The following is a 22,031-nucleotide window of genomic DNA, read 5'->3' as shown; positions in this document are numbered from 1 at the left end:
AGACAATGATGATGACTATTTCCTTTCCGGTCCAGAGTCTTTAATGCCTGTTTATAAAGTGACTCCAAAGGTTGCATTTACATATTATATTATTATAATATGAAAACAAACTGAAGCATTAAATAATTAGATATAATAGCAAAATATTTTCAAGAAAAGTGAATATCTGAACTCTTTTATATTAATATAACCATGCCTAAAACTCCCCGACACACAAAAACATCTTCACCGTTCTGTGTCCATCAACCGTTATTCTTCTACGTGGCATTTTATTATTTTACGCGGCTGCGCACGCGCGCAGCTTAGAGGGAACATTTGGCTGCTGGCCCTTGCAGCGCTCCGCTTGAGCCTCCTGGCCTAACTAGGGGCTGAAGTCGGAGCTGTAAGCAAAGAAGTTCAGTCTCTGCTGTTCTGCAAGACCCACTCAGTGTGACTTATTGGATAACGCTGGGAAAGTGTGCCCTTGGGAAGGGAACACTGTAGAAGCCACATCCTACCTGTGAGTGCGCATCGCAAGAATTCCAGTCAACTCGCTCCGTGTCCAATTAAAACTAAAATAATTTACATGCACCGTTTTCTTCATGCAAATTCTTCCTTTAATCCAAACTCGTTAGTAAATAAAACAAAGAAAAGAAAAGAAAACAAATATAATCTTAAATCCTAAATACCACTCTATTTCCTATACAGAACGCACAACCGCCTCACTTACAGTCGCAATTCTTAAAGGGCCAGAGTACAATTTTTACACGTACCAAATTTCAAGGTAAATATAGAGAATATTTGTCTAATTAGTACACACAAAGAAAGAAAGTTACAATCAAAACACAAATATTAAAATACTGAAATACAACACATAATATGAAATAATTGTCACTGAACAAAATCAAAATTAGGCTCCTACATTACCCCAGAAGGAGGCACCGTGATGGATACACATGGATTAGCCAAGCAGGGTAGTACAACAGATGGCAGTCACCACAGGGACCGCTACATTTGTACAGCCAGCATAACACAGGTTCCACAAGCATACAAGTGTAGGTCTAGCATCAGACACTCCAGAACGTCTGACTGCCAGAGGGGTGACGGAGGAACTCACTGGGTTAGCCATTTCTGGGGAACACTACTGCAGCAAAAAGACACACATATCCGGCCCATAGGGGTGGGAGTGGTGTTGCAAGCTGACACTAAGAACAGGTCCTTCGCACTACTGGCCACTGGGGGCGATTATACAGGAAGATACCGGCTCTACACAGAGGCTATAGAATCTAGCGAATGTGTTAGGTGTCGCCCAGCCCACAGCTCTACATATATCTATCAGTGAGGCACCTTGAGCCAGCGCCCAGAAGGAAGCAACAGTTCTAATTGAGTGTGCATGCAACCCAAATGGGCAAGGCACGCCTTGGGCTTCATATGCCAAGGCGATGGCATCCACTATCCAGTGGGCCATCCTCTGCTTGGAGACAGCCTCTGCATCCCATCCAGGGACCAGACATGGAGTTTCCAGAGGTTTGGACGCTGGTGCCATACAGTGCAGAAAATAGGTCCTTCCACAGAGGAATGGGCCAAGGAAGTGCTGTCGTTAGGAGCATGAGTTCTGGGAACCAGGACTCAGTTCTGGGCCAACATGGCACAACTACTGTAACAAGACCTGCTGCTCGTCCTGCCTGACTCTGCAGTTTGCACAGTGTCTGTTTGAGAAGGCTCACTGGGGGAAATGTATACTTGCGCAGGCCTCGGGCCAGCTGTTTTCCAGCGCATCCATGCCCAGGGTTCCATTCGGTCAGGGAGTGAAACAACTGGCAATGGATCAAGTCCGGAGAGGCAAACAAATCTATCTGTGCGGCTCTGAAGAAGTCTTATATCAGCTGGACTGCCTGGGGATGGAGACGCCACTCTCCTGGAAGACTAGGCTGTCGTGAGAGCTTGTCGGCTGCACAATTGATGCCAGGAATGTAAATGGCATGAAGCAACCTCAGAAGAATCTGACTCCAAAGGAAGAGATGGCGGGTGAGGTGCAACATGCAGCGGGAGCGTAGACCACCTTGGCGGTTGATGTACTCAATGGTCGCAGTGTTGTCTGTACGAATGTTGCCTTGGGGTGCTTACCCTGTAGCGAACCTTTAAGGTGGCCCAGCGCAAGGGGTACTGTGAGCAACTCAATGCAATTTATGTGCCAATGCAGTTGAGGCCCCGTCCACGGACCCGAAACTGCTCCTGAAACTGAAAAAGTTTCAGTGGGACCACTGTCCTGCTCTTGATTGTACTCAAGCAGTTCAACACTGATCGGACACTCTCCTTTGTGAGTCATGCTGTCTTATTGATAAAGTCCAACTCCATACCTAGATAACATATCCTCTGCACAGGGGAGAGTTTGCTCTCGTCCCAGTTAACCCCGAAGGCGCAACAGGCTGAGGTGAGGAGCACCATGCGATCCCGAGACTGAGCCAGAATCAGCCATTCCTCGAGATAGTTGAAAAGACGAACACCTTGTTCTCAGAGTGGAACAATGGCAGCCTCCGCGACATTCGTGAAGACGTGGGGCAACAGGGATGCAAAACTAATCATTAGTCCTGCATTATTTGCCAGAGGTTTTTAAAGTTGTTTTATATTAATTTCAATAGGCTACATCTTAAAAGTGATAAAAGATAGAGACTTTCTGTAAATTAGAGAATTATTAAGGATGACCCCAAGTTTATGTAGGGATTATATTTTCCCATCTAATTTGCATATTATGACATCATATGGGGACGGTAACCTTGGATTATATAATTTTCATGAAAAGTCACGTTTAAATGATAAAATGCAGCACTCCTTCCCCCCTAAATGTCCCTCATTTTCTGTATGCTATATTGCCCAATACTGAAAGCTCAGGTATACAGTAGTAAGTAGTAAACAAACTGTGTAAATCATTACTAATAAATGCTAGAAACAAACTGAATGCATGTTGCAATTTGCCCTTTTCTGTAAAGATTTTCCATTTAATACAGTATGCACTCTGATTCCATGTATGGAGCACAAATATATTATTCATATGAATGGAAACACAAGTAAACAAGGCCTGTTTAGTTCAAAACCTCACTCGCCACAGCAAGACACAGGTCATGAGTGAGATGATACAAGCAGCGCGGCCAGATCTGCCTCGCGCGTGCACAGCTCGGATTACTGTCATTGTCATTGCGACTCCCCACCCTGCCCTCTAACTGTCCTATGAATACTTTGACCTCGTTTAACATACCCAATGGCATTAGACAAAGTCTCCACCACAATACTGTCGCTGCGATCGTGGAGAGGCTCTGATAAAATGGCACACTAGCTCTGCTTTTGTCGCACTGATTCAATGCACTCTAACTCAAACATTTTGTATAGAAGTATGACGTTTTTTGAGTCGGGTATGAAGTATGACATCTCTGGCATCTAGTGGAGGGGAAGTTGAATGAAATTTGACACCCAATTAGACAAAATCGGCTTTTTTATTCAGTGCCGGATCTTGTAAATAAACTCGACCATGAAGCCTATGGGGGCTAATAGCCGCTTTTGCATTACCCTTCAAATTGCGCAAATTAAATTGCAAATATGCACTATGGAAACACGTCATTTTCGCAAAAACTCCCATTTATCGCTAAAAAAAGTTTTTCAGGCAGTTCAAAAAAGGAATATTTTTGGGGTACGTGTATCCTACACAAATAATAATAATCATTACATTTTAACATTTATTAGGCTACATATTTAGAAAGCAATTCGTCAAATGTCATACTGTCACGAAATTGCTCAGAGACACGGGGGTTAAGTGTCATGATTCTGCCCTCTTGTGGTTGATTTTCTCTGGTCATGAGGCAGGATCATGACAGAATCATGTTTTGTGTACAAGCGCATGGTCTGTTTGGGCCATGTGCTTGTGTTGTCTCGTTTCTTTACTCCGCCCCCTTGTTATCCTCGTCTCGTCATTATTGTCTAGTCAGTCTCACCTGTCCTCGTCATTAGTGTTCCCTATTTAATCCCCTTGTGTTTGCTGTCCTGGGTCGGTTCATTGCCATATGTTGACAAATGTTGCCAAGTGTTATCCGTGCCAAGTTTGTAATTACCTGTGAAGAGTATTTGTCCTGGTTTTCTATTGCTCGTGTCAGTCGTTTATTTAGTAGAATTTTGTCTGTACCTTGTCTAGTCTGTCACCTTGTCAGAGTCTTGTTTTGCCCCCTCGTGGGCTTTTGCTTTTCCCCTATTTGTCTACAATAAACTATCTGTGATTGCACACCGTCTGCTTCTGGGTTCATCCGCCATCCATACCACAACAGAATGAACCGACCAAAATCGAACCCAGCAGATGGTATGTCCTCCAGTGTCAAGCATGACTCTGAGGAACTGAAGGAGTGGTGGTCCAAGACCATCGCTGACTCGAGGAGAGGCAAGCTCCCGATTCCCGCTCAGGGACAGCTATCGATAAGGGAGTATGCCCGGGTTGTGAACGAGAGGAGGTTTTTCATTCCGGAGTTCCTCCTAAACTGCTACCTCGTCGCTGGTCTCAACTCTCTTCCACCCCTGGTTGAACGGGAGGAGCTGGTGACTTATCCGTTCACTGAGTTGGTGGATTGCTTGTCTCGGAGAGAGTCACAGGCACCCACAGGCTCATCATCCGCCAAGCTGCCCGTGATCCCGGAGGGTTGTGTTCTTGCTGTGGTCACTCAAGGGGATCTGGTTTCCTCCGTATCTTCTCCTGAGGTTTCGTCCACACCACCTCATCTCCGTGGCAAGCGAGAGAGACGGAGTTCATGGGATTCTCCTTCTGAATCATCCTCGACAGAGTCTACGCTGTCTGAGACTGCCCTTCCTGCACCAGTTACAGCCCCCATTGAGCTTCTCCAACCGGTCAAGGGTCCGTCTACTACGTCCGTGCCACGGCCTAGGAAGAAAAGGAGGAGGAGGGGGGCCTCTCGTCCTTCATCTCCACCTGTCCCAGAGCCCGCTGCTGTAAGCGCTGTCCCAGAGCCCGCTGCTGTAAGCGCTGTCCCAGAGCCCGCTGCTGTAAGCGCTGTCCCAGAGCCCGCTGCTGTAAGCGCTGTCCCAGAGCCCGCTGCTGAGGACACCGTTCCTGAGCCTGCTGTCGTGAGCGCCGCTGAGAGGGCTGCAGCTGATTCGGCTGCTGAGGCTGTTTTGCGGTCAGTGTCAGCAGATCAGGAGTTGCCTATTGCCGTTGCGACAAGAACTTTGTCCAAGTACCTGTCAAGTCTAGCCAAGATTCTGGAAGTTCCAGCCAGGTCTGGCATATTGTCTTGTCCCGTGTCTACAGCCGTCGAGAGCGCCGAACCCGCGCCAGCCGCCGAGAGCGCCGAACCCGCGCCAGCCGCCGAGAGCGCAAGACCGGAGCCCGCCACAGAGAGCGCTGCACCCAGTCCTGTCCTTTCGCCTGTCATGTCCCCCGTCAGGAGTCCTGTTTCCCCATCCTCTGAGTTTGTTGCTGCTGCCACTAATGCAGTACCCCAGTCTGTTTTCCCGGTCGCCCCTGTCTCCACTATTTCCCGGACTGTTTCCCCATTTGTCCCTGTCTCCACTGCCCCTGGACTTCCGCTTGTTTCTCCTGTCTCCCCTGCCATGTCTCAACCCCGGATTGTTTCTCCCTCTACCCACACCACTCCACCCAAGTCCGTTCGGACCCCCCGTCCCAAGCCCATACCCCGTGGTCCCAAGATCACCGCCCCGCCTGTGCACCCTGGACCCTCGCTCAAGGACTTTGTTGTCCCTCCGCCTCCCCTTCCTTGTTTATTATTTTTGATGTTCCACCCCAACCCTGTTGTTGTGTATTCTTGTTTGCCTTTGTTGGTTTTTGCTATGTACTGTTGGTTTTTGTCTTTGTCACAGTCTGTCATGTCCCGTGTTTAATGTCCCCTTGAGGAGCGTCTGGTAGCCGCTCCTTAAGGTGGGGGTTCTGTCATGATTCTGCCCTCTTGTGGTTGATTTTCTCTGGTCATGAGGCAGGATCATGACAGAATCATGTTTTGTGTACAAGCGCATGGTCTGTTTGGGCCATGTGCTTGTGTTGTCTCGTTTCTTTACTCCGCCCCCTTGTTATCCTCGTCTCGTCATTATTGTCTAGTCAGTCTCACCTGTCCTCGTCATTAGTGTTCCCTATTTAATCCCCTTGTGTTTGCTGTCCTGGGTCGGTTCATTGCCATATGTTGACAAATGTTGCCAAGTGTTATCCGTGCCAAGTTTGTAATTACCTGTGAAGAGTATTTGTCCTGGTTTTCTATTGCTCGTGTCAGTCGTTTATTTAGTAGAATTTTGTCTGTACCTTGTCTAGTCTGTCACCTTGTCAGAGTCTTGTTTTGCCCCCTCGTGGGCTTTTGCTTTTCCCCTATTTGTCTACAATAAACTATCTGTGATTGCACACCGTCTGCTTCTGGGTTCATCCGCCATCCATACCACAACATTAAGATCCAAATGCAGCTTTAATAGGGACAATCCAGACAGGTAATCCGATAAACAGGCAAAGGTCAAATACACAGGTAGGCAGTCCATATGAACGAACAAACAAAACAGGCAAAACAGGTAGAGGTCAGAGGCAAAAGAATAATCCAAAGAACAGGCAAGAAATCCAAAAAGCGGGAGACAGTTGGGTCATCTATAGCCGTTTTGTGACCGTGGAGAGCGAAGGTTCGTTTCTACTGGATTTGTCATCTATAAAGCTTAAAGAAAAAAATGAGCCGGGGTGCCCCTCGCAAAAATGTGGGGAAATTTTGTGAGAGCCCGAAACCCAAATGGCTGCCGTCGGCCAAGCTGTGAAATTAACTTTTGAATGGTTTTGCCCACAGTGTTGCATAATACATGGTTTCTGAGACTATTTGGGTCAAGAAATTCATAAATTATGTAGATTTATTGATTTTACCTATTTTTGACCTTCAAATTCAAGATGGCCACCAATTGGCTCTTTAAGGTGAGACCTTTAAGGTGAGAAATTTTAACTTGCAGATATCACCATGAAAATTTACCAGTTTATTACTCGCATGCATACGAGAAAAAAAAGTATTGCGAGTTTTCTGTAATTTTATGTTTAAATATGCTAATCAGGCTATATCTAATTAAATATGCACTAATTTGCATATATTTTGAAGTGACGAATCTCACCATTGAAAAAAGGTGCAAAATTATTTTAGCATTTTCTTGATATATTCAATGAAAAGACATCACCTGTGGGGACTATAAATATCTCTTTTTGTTACCCTGGAAATCAGAAAATACTACCAATAGCATGAAATTGAGGCTCCAAGTACCAGTTACTCTGACCTGCCGTCAGAGGCTGCGTTTACACTTGGTGCAATTTTTTTTTTTTACATACCCCTTTGACACTGGCTAGTTGTGCCACTGGATGGGACAAGGCAGGTTTGAGTACCCTACCACCAGTGCTGGTATCTACTATCACCAGAGATAATTTATATAGAGACATGCCACTTCCTAAATCCTCAATACAACTATATAGGGAAAACCCGTAACGCCAGAGATGGCGGTTGTATGCACATGTCCCAACCCTCCCACTGGAAAGCCAATCGTCTGCTTTTAACAGTCAAGCAGGGAGACATTTAAGCCTATCGTCTGGTTCCACTGATCCACACGCACATTTGATGTTTGCGACAGTGGAGATGAGAACCCTTGCGCATGCGTAGTAATAGTATAGCCTGTGGGGAAAAGGGAGTTTCAAACCTTATTTTGGGGCAAAGTCATCAAACTTTTTCAGCGATTTTTGTCATAATGTACTGCTGTTTCTATACATGCAGTTTTTATGTCCCGGTGACCATTGAAACTGCAGTTCTGACTCTCTGCCCATTCATTTAGATAGGAACCTGGTCTTGTTAGTCCGAAATAGCTGCCCTGAGGCATTGCCAAGATGGCGGCCGAGTGGCAGGACTTGCCTAAAAAGACTTTTCTATCACTTACGCTAGACTAGAGCATCATCTAGAGACATTTCTACGCGTTGAAGTGGAACCTCTTCGTCAACTGGTGCTCTACTTGCAGAGAAGACCCCTGTAGATGCTCGATTAATGTCGTGCTTCCCTTCCTGCAAGATGGGATGGAGCGAAGAAAGTGTATGTCGCCGCTATCACCACATATCATGACGCAGTGGGAAGTAAGTCCTTGGGAAAGCACGACCTGATCGAGGAGACTAAATCCTCCTCGTTCCCTCTTGGGACCTCTCAATGGTTCTATCTCCCCGGCAGAGTGCTCCCTTTGAGCCTCTGTATTCAGTAGAGCTTAACTTCCTGTCAATGAAGACAGCTCTACTGGTTGCACTGGCCTCCATCAAGAGGGTAGGGGACTTACACGCATTCTCCATTGACAAAGCCATTGACATGATCCTGAGACCCCGGCCTGGATATGTGCCCAAGGTTCCCACCACTCCCTTTAGGGACCAGGTGGTGAACCTGCAAGCGCTGCCCCTGGAGGAGGCAGACCCAGCCTTGGCACTGCTCTGTCCAGTACGCGTTCTCCGTGCCTATGTTGACAGAACACTATGTTTCAGGACCTCGGACCAGCTCTTTGTCTGTTATGGTGGAAAGCTGAAGGGAAAGGCTCTCTCCAAGCAGAAGCTGTCTCACTGGGTAATGGATGCCATTGCTTTGGCATACCAGCAGCAAGGTCAACCATGCCCCCTTGGTGTGACTGCCCACTCCACCCGGAGTGTGGCTTCCTCTTGGGCTCTATAGCGCATGGTGCCTCTCTAACAGACATTTGCAGAGCTGCAGGTCATTCACCAGATTCTACAATCTCCGAGTGGAGCCAGTGTCCTCTCGTGTACTCGCTTCAACCACCCACTTATCTGTCTTTGCTTGCTCGCCACTCCACTCTACGGACTGGATACATGCAATTTTTTTCCTCAGGTGAGCTTCTCCCATCAAGCATCCCCCGTTAAGCCCTGAGTTTCTCCAGCACTGCTAGGCTAGGTGCCTCCGTGTGCATGGTTCCCCCTCTGGGCGACCCCCAAGTGTATTTCCAATGTAAGTCTCTCTGAGCACGTGTCTTTCCCTTGGCAAGCCACCTTGCCCCCTGGGGTTGAAATATTCAACCCTTCGGGCTGGGCTGGGGTGCAGTGTTATCCGTATGCTACCCCCTTCCCCCTTTCAGACAGGCACTATTTGCATATTTCCTCTGAGATATGCATCCCTGTTTACCTTGGTATTCCTTTGTTAAGTACGAGTCCTTCATCCATGCCAGTCTCACAACAGGGAGGTCAGACTTACGCAGGGCACTGGAAGACAGCTGTAAAGCTGGCTTGATTAGACTGGAACCCCATTTATTGTCACTCGACGTAACTCGGAATAAAAACAAAAGGGAATGTCTCGGTTACATATTTAACCCTTGTTCCCTGAGAAGAGAACGGAGACATTACGTCTTCCTGCCACTTTCGCTGTACCGCGGGGACCGCCTGAGTTCAGTCTTGGCTCCTCAGCGAAGAAACATATCTGCATGTTGCCGGCGTCCTCCTTTTATATCCACGAGGTGGGGCGGAGTTGCTCCATGCAAATCCCACAGACCCATGACATTTCTTTGCCATTGGCTCATTTTTTAATACTCGAAGTCGATAGGCTTTCTTAGCGAAACCCCATTCGTCCTCACTCAGCGTAACGTCTCCATTCCCTACTCAGGGAACGAGGGAGACATTTTTTCTTACACTCCTAGTGCCGATTTTACACTTCTGTAGCACCTATACAACAAACTGTACAGTCTTATTCCCAACTATATTGTGAAGGTTTTTCCAGAGGGATTTGTTGATATATCATTCTTGGCCTGATTTATTTGTCATTTTATGCCTAAAAATAGGGCAGAAATCTGTTTAATGCTATTGGCAGTATTTTCTGATTTCCAGGGTAACAAAAAGAGATATTTATAGTCCCCTCAGGTGATGTCTTTTCATTGAATATATCAAGAAAATGCTAAAATAATTTTGAACCTTATTTTTTTCAATGGTGAGATTTGTCACTTCAAAATATCTGCAAATTAGTGCATATTTAATTAGATATAGCCTGATTAGCATATTTAAACAAACAATTACAGAAAACTCGCAATACATTTTTTTTCTCCTATTCATGCGAGTAATCAACTGGTAAAGTTTCATGGTGATATCTGCAAGTTAAAATTTTTACCCTATTCACCTGTAGTGGTGTCTCACCTTAAAGAGCCAATTGGCGGCCATCTTGAATTTGTCATCTTTCAAAAATAGGTAAAATTAATAAATCTACATAATTTATGAATTTCTTGACCCAAATAGTCTCAGAAACCATGTATTATGCAGCACTGTGGGCAAAACCATTCAAAAGTTATCTTCACAGCTTGGCCGACGGCAGCCATTTTGGATATCGGACTCTCACAAAATGTCCCCACATTTTTGCGAGGGGCACCCCGGCTCATTTTTTTCTTTAACCTTTATAGATGACAAATCCAGTGAGAAACGAACCTTCGCTCTCCACGGTCACAAAACGGCTATAGATGACCCAACTAAGACAGGAAACCATGGAGAAACGCTCAGGAATGCAGTGTAACAACATACAATACTTTGCAGTGAGAGAATGTGAAAACCAGGCTTATAAGGGGTGAGCTAAACAAGGTAATGAGATACAGGTGAATGCAATCAGTGATGAGTCTGGGCAGTGAGTTATGGGAAATGTAGTTTGCGAGGGAGTGATAATAGTCTGAGGGCCAGGCCCATGGAGCGGAAAAGAGCCTGGAGACTGAGGCTGGTCAGACGGCCAGGGTGGAACAGGCTGTGTATGCGACCAGGGCGGAGCAGACAGTTCAGGGGACCTGGGCAGAGCAGACAGTGGCTCAGGAATAGACAGCGGCTCAGGAGCAGACCGTGGCTCAGGAACAGACACCGGCTGAGGAACAAAGGAAACAGACATTGGTTTAGGAACAGACACCGGTTCAGGAACAGACAAGGAATGGCCATCTTGAACGGCGACACAGGCTCGGCAGACAGGACGTGAACAGTCTCTGGCTCGGCAGAGGGGACGTGAACAGTCTCTGGCTCGGCAGACGTGACATGAACAGTCTCTGGCTCGGCAGACGGAACGTGAACAGTCTCTGGCTCGGCAGACGGGACATGAACAGTCTCTGGCTAGGCAGACGGGACGTGAACAGGCTCTTGTGTGGCAAGCACGACGTGGCAGTCTCAGGTTCGGTGGCCCTGACGTGATGCATAGACTCAGCTGGACTGACGTGAAGCAGCTCAGGCTGGCCAGGCGTGACGTGAAGATCAGGCTGGCCAGGGCTGACTTGAAGATCAGGCTGGTCAGGGCTGACGTGAAGATCAGGCTGGTCAGGGGTGATGTGATTATACTCAGGAATGGTGGCCACCTTAGGACATGGCTCTGGAATGACGGTCTGACATCAGCGCTGACATCAGCGGTGGCTGTGACAAAGTGGACATCAGTCCTGGACGCCCATAGACCGATCCGAGGGCAAGCTTGATGGCTGGCGTGACATGGAGATTAGGCTGAGGGGATACTGCGGGTTCACGGAGCTCCTCCACGCCTACAGTAAACGATGAACCGCTCAACAACAGGGCCAGGTCAATATATTGTTCTAATGTCCCGTGAGGATCATGGTCCAGCATCAATGACCTGAGCAGTTCAGATAGTCCTCCTCGGAAAAAGATAATCTAAAACTCTGTGCTCATTGGGGTGAGATGTGCCAGTTCAATAAACTCTCCGACATATTCTTCAATCGACCGATTCCCCTGACGGAGACGGACTTCTGGACTCAAGTTTTCTGTCACGAAACTGCACAGAGACACGGCAGTTAAGATTCAAATGCAGCTTTAATAGGGACAATCCAGACACATAATCCAATAAACAGGCAAAGGTCAAATACACAGGTGGGCAGTCCATACGAACGAACAAACAAAACAGGCAAAACAGGTAGAGGTCAGAGGCAGAAGAATAATCCAGGCAAGAACAGGCAAGAAATTCAAAAAACGGGAGAGCGGAAACAAGGTAGAAACGCTCAGGAATGCAGTGTAACAACATACAAAACTTTACAGTAAGTTAATATGAAAACCAGGCTTATAAGGGATGTGCTAAACAAGGTAATGAGATACAGCTGAATGCAATCAGTGATGAGTCAGGGCAGTGAGTAATGTAGTTTGTGAGGGAGTGATAATAGTCTGTGTGGTGTGCCCTCTTGTGGTTCTCAAGGGCACTTCAGCTGATAAACATTACACATTCATTTTACAGGTAAGACAATAATAATACGGGGCTAAGATTATCACAAAAACACAAGATTTTGACTCATATCCAGTTTGCGGAGTGTGGAGCACGCATGGCAGGGAGGTACTTTTTGCATTTTCCCTTCAACAGTGGAAACAAATTTAAAATACTCTATCATTTATGGCCATACAGAAAATAATAATGCATTATTCACAACTACTTTTATTTGCATAAGCTCAAAATAACAAGAAAACGTTGTGCTTTCCTAAAATAAAATAAAACAATCAGGCGCGGTTTCATGGTCTCCTTGAACTGGAGCGCGAGAACTGACACAAAATATAGCTTATGTTGGCCAAAGCTTGAAACGTCCACTTTTAAACAAACAAATTTGAATTGAAAGCTAATAGCCTACCTTCTGATTATGTAATCCATATGAAAGGTGCATTTATCTCTAAAGGTGGATCCGCCTTACAGCGGAGATATGTTTTAGCCGACATGATTTAGAAAACAATAGTTCATTAAAAAACAATTAAAATGCATAGGTATTTTTTCAGACACATGTATAATCATTAGCCTATAACTCGCCTATAAATAGACATACTGTAGCTCTTCTCATTCAGCACTGTGGGAAAAATATAATTTCCAGGTTCTAATTGGGCCTTAGAAAACCAGTGAAATCTAATTTTTTTCATTATAATTTGTGAATATTTTAAATGTTTAATAAAGGGGCCAAAAGTCATAAACAAAAATCTGAAAATCCGTCTATTTTTTTTTTATTTTTTTTTTTAATGCAGCATTTGGTCTGTACAGTTCAAATTGAAATTTTGGTATTCAACTTTATGCTTCAAAAATACAACAATCGTTAATTTTTCCTTTTGCAAAATTATGGGTTAAAAAGAAAAAAAAACAAATGGACACAAAAGTACACTGACCGTTTGAACAGAATACGTGACATAGTTCTTTATTAAATTCATGAAAAAGAAACAATAATTAAAGAAATAGACTACTGAATTCCAAACCTCAAAGAAATGCTACAATCAAGACCTCGGAGGAGAAATGAGGGAGAAACCCCCATAAACTTCTTAGGCTATGAGCTTTCACAGTATAAGGGTCTTTCCTTGCCATTAAATGTATTGTAGGCAGTAATTTTACATATATATATATAAAAAAAAAAAATTCCAAATTTGTTTAAACTTTCTGTATCAATGCATAATTACTCTGAAAAAGAAAGTATAAAAATCAAGTGTCTGTAGACCTCTCACGACCTCTCATGTTTTAAAGACAGCTCATTATTTCCATTCACTTCACTTCCACCCCCTCCCTTCTGGGCTCCTTCCAAAGCCACGCCCCCAAAACACATGAACGCGCGACTGCTGAGCTGAAGACACATTATTTACCTGAGACGAGTGGAGAGGAAGGAGCGCAGTGCATTGACATCATGTCAGAATCACATGTAATAAAAAAATCTTAACTTTATCATTATGAAGATAAACAAATAAGATGTATTTTAGTACTCACTATCAAGCTATTGGTAAAGTTTTAAATATATATTTATTGATTCGACAACGAGCTAGTTATATAGCCTAAGGCAAAGCTAAAAACAGGTTGCATGATACAGGTTTTTCCATTGCCATCATTTACACTGTGATGAAGATGAATTTCGTGTAAGATTCATAAGATATATGGTGTTCTGCATATAAGAGTTTCCATGATGAAAACATTGTTGACTCTGATGAGGACAGTGGGGTTAATAGCATTTATGAGTCTTCCCATACCATCCAAGGAAAAAAATATCGCTCCCCAGATGTAGATCTACATTTTGCTTCGTTTTGCTCGGACATTTAACGGCATGTACATACATGCATACACGCAGATAGCTCAAAATGCATATAGATAACATGCCAAAAGTGGCATGTATGTTTACGCAAACGTCATGATGTCATGTTACCGCATCGTCAGCTCAAGGAGAGATCCGCAGTTGAGGGCGAACTTGCAGAGGAGGTCGTGCAAGAGGCCGTGCAAATAGGGTCCGAGGAAGTAGAGGCCGAGGACGGGGTGGTCGAAGTGCAGGGGAAGGAACACTTCTTGGACAAGAGGACCTGCGTTGAGTTTTGCATCTTCCAAGCTCAAACAAGGGCATGTGATCTGGTTACACGCAAGTGGGCAGGTCCTGTTTGGCAAAAGGGTGGTTGCCATGGTTGCGAGAGAGTGACAGTCGCCTAAGCCAATCCGTTGTTTTGTCCCGGTTTGAAATAATGAGCTGTGTTTAGTGCAGATTAAACGGTCTAGAGTCACTCGATTTTTATACTCTTTTTATCAGAGTACTTACATTTTAATTATGCATTGACATATATATATATATATATATATATATATATATATATATATATATATATATATATATATATATATGTATATATATATTGAAAGTTTAAAAAAAAATTGGAAAAAAGTTTTTTTTTAATAAAATTCCTGCCTACAAGACCTTTAAGGGATAACACACCTCATCTCCTATTATTAATAATTATAATGTCTAGTACGCTGGCTGGGATATATATAAACCTACCAATGTCCGTTGTCATGATTTTTGTAATGACTTATCGCGAGAGGAAAAAATGCCGTTTTAGTAGCACAACATCCGTTAATGGAAAAGCCGTCATTTCACAATAGATTTTATTGACATTTAGAAAAAAGCGCGAAAGTTTTGCACAAATGGAAACGTGCTTAATGACGGACTAAGGTGTCATTAAACACTAAATCACTTTAATGACAAAAGTTCAATTAAACTAACATTCTAAAGTGTTACCAATTAACACATCATGAAGTAACTGCATCAACCCCAGTGATTCTGGTCTGTCCGACCCAAGGTTTGGATTGAAAGTTAATAGGGACAAAGAGACAGGAGAATCTATAGATTATATTACAAAATTAAGCCATCTATCTATCCATCTTTCTATCTATCTATCCATTCATCTGACAGATTTGTTGGTTGTGGAAATTATGCCACACTTCTGTGTAATTATTCATATTTTTATAATAAATTTTGATAGGAAAAAAAGTTTAATGTGACCTTGATGTGACAAAAAAAGAAAAGAAAGTTTAAATGTGCACAGGTAAATTTTTACAAAAATCAGCATATACGTAGGATGTAAAAGCGCCTATAATTGAAGAGACTCACATAAACATTTTATCACAAATATCATCTGATCTTTCATGAGAGATACAAGAGTGTACGAGGTCGTGTACATTAGCGGCCGCTCGCTTCAGTTGTCATGTACAAACGACATGCCAGCGGGCAGATGAGTTCTCCATTCTCTCCTCCATCTTGTTTTCAGTGAGAACAAACAGAAAGAGAAAAGGCTTTTATAATTTTGAGCTGACAGCACAGAACACACGCCACCTTTCTCTGAGTAACGTCCAGAAGCAACAGAGGAGGAAATGGTGCTTTAAATTGTCTCTCTTTTATCTGCCTCCTTCTATCCCTTATTTCCACTTCCTGTGGAGCATGACGGGAACATGAGCCGTTGTTTCAGCGAGAGCATGTACAGGTTCAGCATTTCCACTTGACAATGGTACTTCACAGTTTTCATAAATTCACACTGGTCTGTATTTGCTGATCGAGTCCAGAAAATAATAAAGTGTCCTGGTCGCCTTGATGCTGTTTACGAGCTGCTTCACGCTGCCATCAGAAATAATTTTTAATCCATAAAACTTCATGGTAGCTTTAAAGTTGTACTCGTACTTTACTGTAATTTATCCATAATTATTTCTCTGCATAAAACCTCCTGAACAGTTTGGTGTTTACGATTTGCTCAAAAAGGAACATTTTGTCATTATAATGACTCAGTAACATGTCATTCCAAACCGCGTATGATGATATTATTTCGATGAAATGCAAAAGGGACATTTTTTTATGAATGAATCTACATTTCATAAAATTAGATAGTTCATATTGGCCTCTTTTACACTGCTTGGTTCAAGTGACCCAAATTTTTTCCTCTCATGTGGCACAGATCGAATATGACTGGTGAACGTGTAAGCAGGAAAAAAACCCGCATGGATTCCGATTTTCTCAGATCGGATTCAGGCCTCATTCATATGTGGTAATAAATCGGATATTTGCGTGTGCCATGAAAGCGGACAAATCGGATACTCCCCTGTAATGCAAGTCGTGTGTAATTAAAAAGTGCGTGATTATAGGCGCGATGGAAGAAAGGATACACACAGTGGAGCAATGCGGAGGTTTCATGTCTTTTGAGTGTTTGCGGTGAAGAGTGCAGGCAAAAATGCAGGGTTGTTACAGAAATAACTCAGTTTTTTAAGACATTTTACGAGATATGAGGCATCGTTTTAAGTGCTCGTGGCTAGAGCGTCTCCTCTTTTTTTCTCCGCCGTACGAGACCAAGTTTTGATGACTTATTGAAATATTGTGGAAAGAAAACACTTGATAATTTTATTTGCATCTGCATCCATTGAATTTCGTGCTGTTTTGCTTAATTTCCCGGGTCGGAACGTCTGCATTTGGTAGTTTCAGCAGTGTATAGTGTAAATGCAAAAATCGGATATGGGTCACTTTTAAAAGATGATGTAAGCAGGTCGTCAAAAAATCGGATATGGTCAGAAAATCGGATTTGGCCATCAAGACCTGCAGTGTAAATGCAGCCATTGATCATGTTTGTCAAGCTCCAAAATAAGTCAAGATCACCATAAAACATCATAACAGTAGCTCTGTTGACAAACTATTGTGACTATTAACTTGCAAGAATCTTTCATTCCAAACAGAAGCAAACATTGACTGGTTAATTGTCACATTTTTGAGCATAGATGTGAAAACACTTAAATGGCTGTAATTCATGAATGCTTTAAAATTACAGATCGTAGTTTGGTATGTTCTTTTTATTTAAGGTCAAAAAACATACTAAAACAGAACAAAGGAGTGTTGCAGGCCAAGACAAAAGACTAACAGAAGAGCACATGGCAAAACAAGATACAAGGCAGACTTTTTTCTTTTTTTACGTTGTGGTTCATGGCTTTCGTAAAAACCAGATGGACTTAATGATGATGAGATTAGATCTCTGTGTGGAGCATACCCGACTGTTGTAAAACTCCTTGTGCATACAAAAATCTTCCTATATTATTAACATTAATTTGGACATGATATTTCTTAATGACACACAACAGCAAAATATATAATAACTGGCTCAAAACCATTTTTTGTATGAAAATATCAACATGCCTAAGACTTTTACATAGTTTTGTATAGATACTATTCTCTATTATAAGCATGCGCCGCAAATGTTCATGCTCTTAAAGCAGATTCGATTCTGATTGTCTGTTTGCTGTATTTATTGCTCATCTGCTGGAAAAAAAAAATGTTCAGAAAGTGATTCCAACAATATATTTTCTCTGTGCTATTACCCTTATTGTTGTGGACTAGGACTATGCATTTCTAATTACCATTATAGTTATTGACCTTGGTGTGAATGGGCCTTTACAGTCTGTCTTTGAATGGAATAAATGCCATCAGATCATCCAATGCTAACATAGACTGCAAGTTAATTCACTTGGATGCAAGTATTGAGATGCATATGTAATGAGATGTAGTGTTTTTTTTTTTTGTTTTTTGTTTTTTAGCAAGTCTGTGATCATCCAGAGAGCAGAATTAATGGCTTCCCTCAAAATTTAATGAATTATTGTCCTTCAGATTACCCCTCACACTCCGTCATCCACCGCTTTCATTCTGCCCCGAGGCAAATTCAGAATGTAATTGAATGAAATAATTTGCTCTCATTTTTTTATTAGTGGTTTAGCCAGTCAGGTGTGTCGCTATATGCTTATTTCCTCTGACAATTAAAGATCCATAATTTATTGCAACAGGAAGTAAGTGTGGGGAGTCTCATCTCGTTTGGACATGGATGATTCTTTGCTTCTGATTAGAGAAATTCTCCTGACTGCCGAGAGTAGAACTTCACATGAAATCGCTCTGTGAACGTATGTACATAAATGAGGAAGGCTTTAATTGCTTTTTGAATTTGTTTAATTTAATTTCTTGTCTTTTCAAAGGATGAATAAATTGCAGTATTGATTTAAAAAATATATATCAAAACAGACACAAGTCACTAAACAAAATTAGAATATCATGTGTGAATAAGTCAATAGTGAATAAAATGTTCTGCACCAGAGTTCGATATAAAACCATAAAATATGTATATATATATATATATATATATATATATATACACACATACATATATATGAGGAAGACGTAATATCCAATACGAATTTTTATTAACAACAGATCCAACAGAAACGCAAATGGATAGCAACAAACACTAAACATAGACAATACAGGACACTGAACTGAAACAGAATAGAACATATATGCAGGTGAAAATGAAGGTGATTGATGAGTGCACAGCTGAATGACAACAACCAAATCAAACTTGAAATAGCTCAACACAACAACTGTTTTAAGTGGTTTCCCCAAATTCAACTGAAAGTGCCACTTTTAATGTATATATATCACACTCGTATCCGTGCAATATCAGTCACAGCCATACTAATATAAAACCATATTGAAATGCTAAAAGTTGGATATTGTGTTTATACTACAGTTTGATGGCACAAGTGTGTAAATAAATAAGAAACAACAACAGAGTGTCTTTAAAAACCCTCTTTCGTAAATCCATCACAGATTCAAAACTCAAATTCACAGTTTAACAGTTGAGCCTAAGCCTCCGTGCCTAATCTAAAACGCAACAAAGTTTACAAGTAAACAAAGTGTTTACACCTGGTACTACGTGTCGATGAGTTTCCATAAATCCAATAACAAGTGGATGACGCTAAATACAGGTGTAAACGGGGTATAAAAGGTTTTGAGATACCAATTTTGACCTCTTCCAGAGGTAGTCAAAAGCACATTTGAGATAGTCGAAAACAAATAGACCCCATAGACCCTGCCATAAAAAAATTAGGACAGAAGTGGTTGAAAGTTGAAAAAAGAGATGGATTAAACACCTGGTGTACATGGGAATGCGACTCTCTCATCTAATTGTGATCCAATCAGCCAAAATGCATCTTAAATCAGGTGTAAACAAGTTTTTAATGTTAACAAAAAAACACAAAGACATCACTCACTGCAGTGCAAATACATTACTCTCTTCACGTTTTTAAAGTTTGCGTAGAATTAAGTTTTCTGTTAAAACGGTGTCGTATTAGCGGCACCTAAGTTAATAACTAATGATCGTTGTGATGGAAGTGAATCAATTAAAACTAACTTCAGCTGGAAAATAACTTTATTCTAGAGCGGTCATAAAGCCAAAACACTCACATTTGCTTTGATTTCCTATTATCACTAGGGTAGTTTCCATTACAGATTTGCGCAAAACTTTTGCGATATTTTCCAAATGTCGATAAAAAACTATTGCGAAATGACGGTGTTTCCATTAACCGATGTTATGCTGTAAAAAAATATGTTATTTTTTTCCTCTCGCGATAAGTCATTCAAAAAATCATGGCAACAGACTTTGGTAGGTTTATAACCTATTTCACATCCATGCACCGCACTAGACATTATTATTATTATTGGAAGGAGATGTGGTGTGTTATCCAAGCATTAATGGCAGGGAAAGACACAGAGTTCCTGCAGTTTCTTCCTTATTTCTGCTTCAATATCTTGTTAGCATTTCTTTGAGGTTTAGAGAGGCTAGGCCTATTCCTGTAATTATTGTTTCTTTTTTTAAAATGAATTTAATAAAGAACTCTCTCATATTATGTCCAAATGGTCGTTGCAAAACGAAAAATGAACGGTTGTATTTTTAAAATGCAAAGTTGAACACCAACATTTTAGTTTGACCACACCAATGCTGTGCTATATAGCTTTATTGTTTATGACTTTTTGCCCCCTTTAAAACTGACATGTTTCCATTGAGCGTATTTTCATTTCGCAATTTCAATTTGCGCAAATTGAAGGGTAATGGAAACGCAGCTACTGTAAAACAGCTTTGGAACAATCTACATTGTTAAAAGCACTGTTAATGAAGATGACTTTCCTTGACTGCTCTTCATTGAATAACTTTTGTAACTATATACAAAAGTATATATATACAGTATATATATATATATATATTTATATACTGTATATAATAAACTAAACCTACCTAAAAAGCTTCATTTTATATGACTTTTATATGACTTTTGACTTGTTTTTATTAATCTTTGAAATGTATATTAGTTAGTAATTTTAGCACTGTAAGAAATGATTCTGTGGTCATGTAGACTTGAATGAATGTTTTTGGTTAAAATGTATTCAATATAATTGTGTTTTTGATTTTGACGCAAATATTTAATTAAATTTCAAATAAAAATGTTTTTTTTTTAATAAAAACCACCCATTGTAGTTGAATAAAACTTAAGCATTTTATTATTTTAAATCCAAATGGAGAGAATATTGAGTGAATTCAAATTAATGTAATCAGGCAAATTTTAATTCAAAAGCACTTACTGTCAAAGTCCGCCTTTTTGAAATGCAGCAAGCTAGACATTTGAGTACATTAAGCTGCTACAGACAGTGTCGTCGTCTTCCACATTGCTCATCTTGCAACTGCTTGACCAAGGTAAGAAAACTTATTTTGTTTTCACTGGACTAGTAAAAAGAACGCATGTAGTGGTTATATGTAAGAGATAATGTAGACCGAGGCATTGTTATAGCAAATAGAAACCCTGACAGGCTGATTATAACCCCGACGCGAAGCCGAGATGAATGGGTTGTATTTGACGATTTCAATTTCGATATATCTAAATATGTTTAGTGAAAGGTAAAACTTCCGAAATCTCCGTGTAAACAATACGTGACGTAGACGCGCAAGAGATCACTTCTGGCGTAACGTTGGAGACGGTTCAGTTCAGTTTAGTTCGGTTCAGTTGGACATCTGATTCAGATCAGTTAAATAAATACTGTTCGTTTTCTCACACAAACTGCTCGTTTCATGTCTTAGGCCATCAGTGTGTACTTACATTCACGAGTCATTAAATCATGTTTAATTTTGACTTCGCTGTGCATGCACTTTGAGGTGGACCCCCTAAACCTGCATTATATGACTGACAGACAACAACGGTTTGACCGAAAAATGTCAAAATTGAAAATGCTGTGGAAACAAAGACACCTACATCTCGGATGCCCTTGAGGTAAGCTAAAACATATCAAAAATTAATTTCAAAGTGAACTATCCCTTTAAATGTCTGGTTTGAAATGCAAGATCCTACTTCTGTCTTGAAATGAGACTGTGGCTGCAGTGTACAATGATGTGCTCCAATGTGTTGAAAGCACAAAAGTGAATTGTTAATAAAATTCTTATTTGAGTATTTGTTAAGTTCTGTACTTTCTGGGCAACCCAGTCTCATATAAAAATGTACCCTGGCTACGTTGGTCCAAAGTGCAAAACGTAGAGGGGTTACAATAATGGCCCTTAAATTGTATGACTGTTACATTTTTTTTGCTTATTCTTCTCCTATTGTTTTCCGTCAGAGTCACGTGACTTTCAAGATTACGGCTGTGAGAACGAAAAACATGGCGGACATTTCTTTCATGTTTAGTGAAAAAAACTATATTTTCAGTTGGTTTCTGCATAAAAAAACAAGTTTTGATTACATTTCTAGCGAGAAATATATATTTTATTTTCATAATATCCACTCAGTGAGTGTACATAATTCCCTGTTTGCTCGTTACTGCAAATATTTTTCAGATCTCACCAGAATAATGTGAAACTGAAACGTTTTGGTTGCTATAACATGGACGCTGCTATCTGCATATTTTGACTTAGTTTCTGCATAAAAACAAGT

The 22,031-nt window shown here is 41.5% G+C and overlaps 1 protein-coding gene across 1 annotated transcript; it reads left to right on the top strand.

Moving 5' to 3' along the window:
- Positions 1-4,075: 4,075 nt before the first annotated feature.
- Positions 4,076-6,138, top strand: LOC148998358 (uncharacterized). Its single transcript, XM_089127346.1, has one exon. The coding sequence runs from the start codon at positions 4,294-4,296 to the stop codon at positions 5,872-5,874; it is 1,581 nt and encodes a 526-aa protein (XP_088983472.1). The 5' UTR covers positions 4,076-4,293; the 3' UTR covers positions 5,875-6,138.
- The last annotated feature ends 15,893 nt before the right edge of the window (positions 6,139-22,031 follow it).

Source organism: Pimephales promelas, chromosome 1 (assembly GCF_988280905.1).
Source record: "Pimephales promelas chromosome 1, fPimPro1.hap1.1, whole genome shotgun sequence".
Classification (NCBI taxonomy): Eukaryota; Metazoa; Chordata; class Actinopteri; order Cypriniformes; family Leuciscidae; genus Pimephales; species Pimephales promelas.
The sequence above is the reverse complement of the archived record's forward strand: the minus strand, read 5'-3'. Positions and strand labels throughout refer to the sequence as shown.

Coding starts and splice junctions, on each gene's coding strand:
- LOC148998358 (XM_089127346.1), top strand. CDS start 4,294: ATGAACCGACCAAAATCGAACCCAGCAGATGGTATGTCCTCCAGTGTC.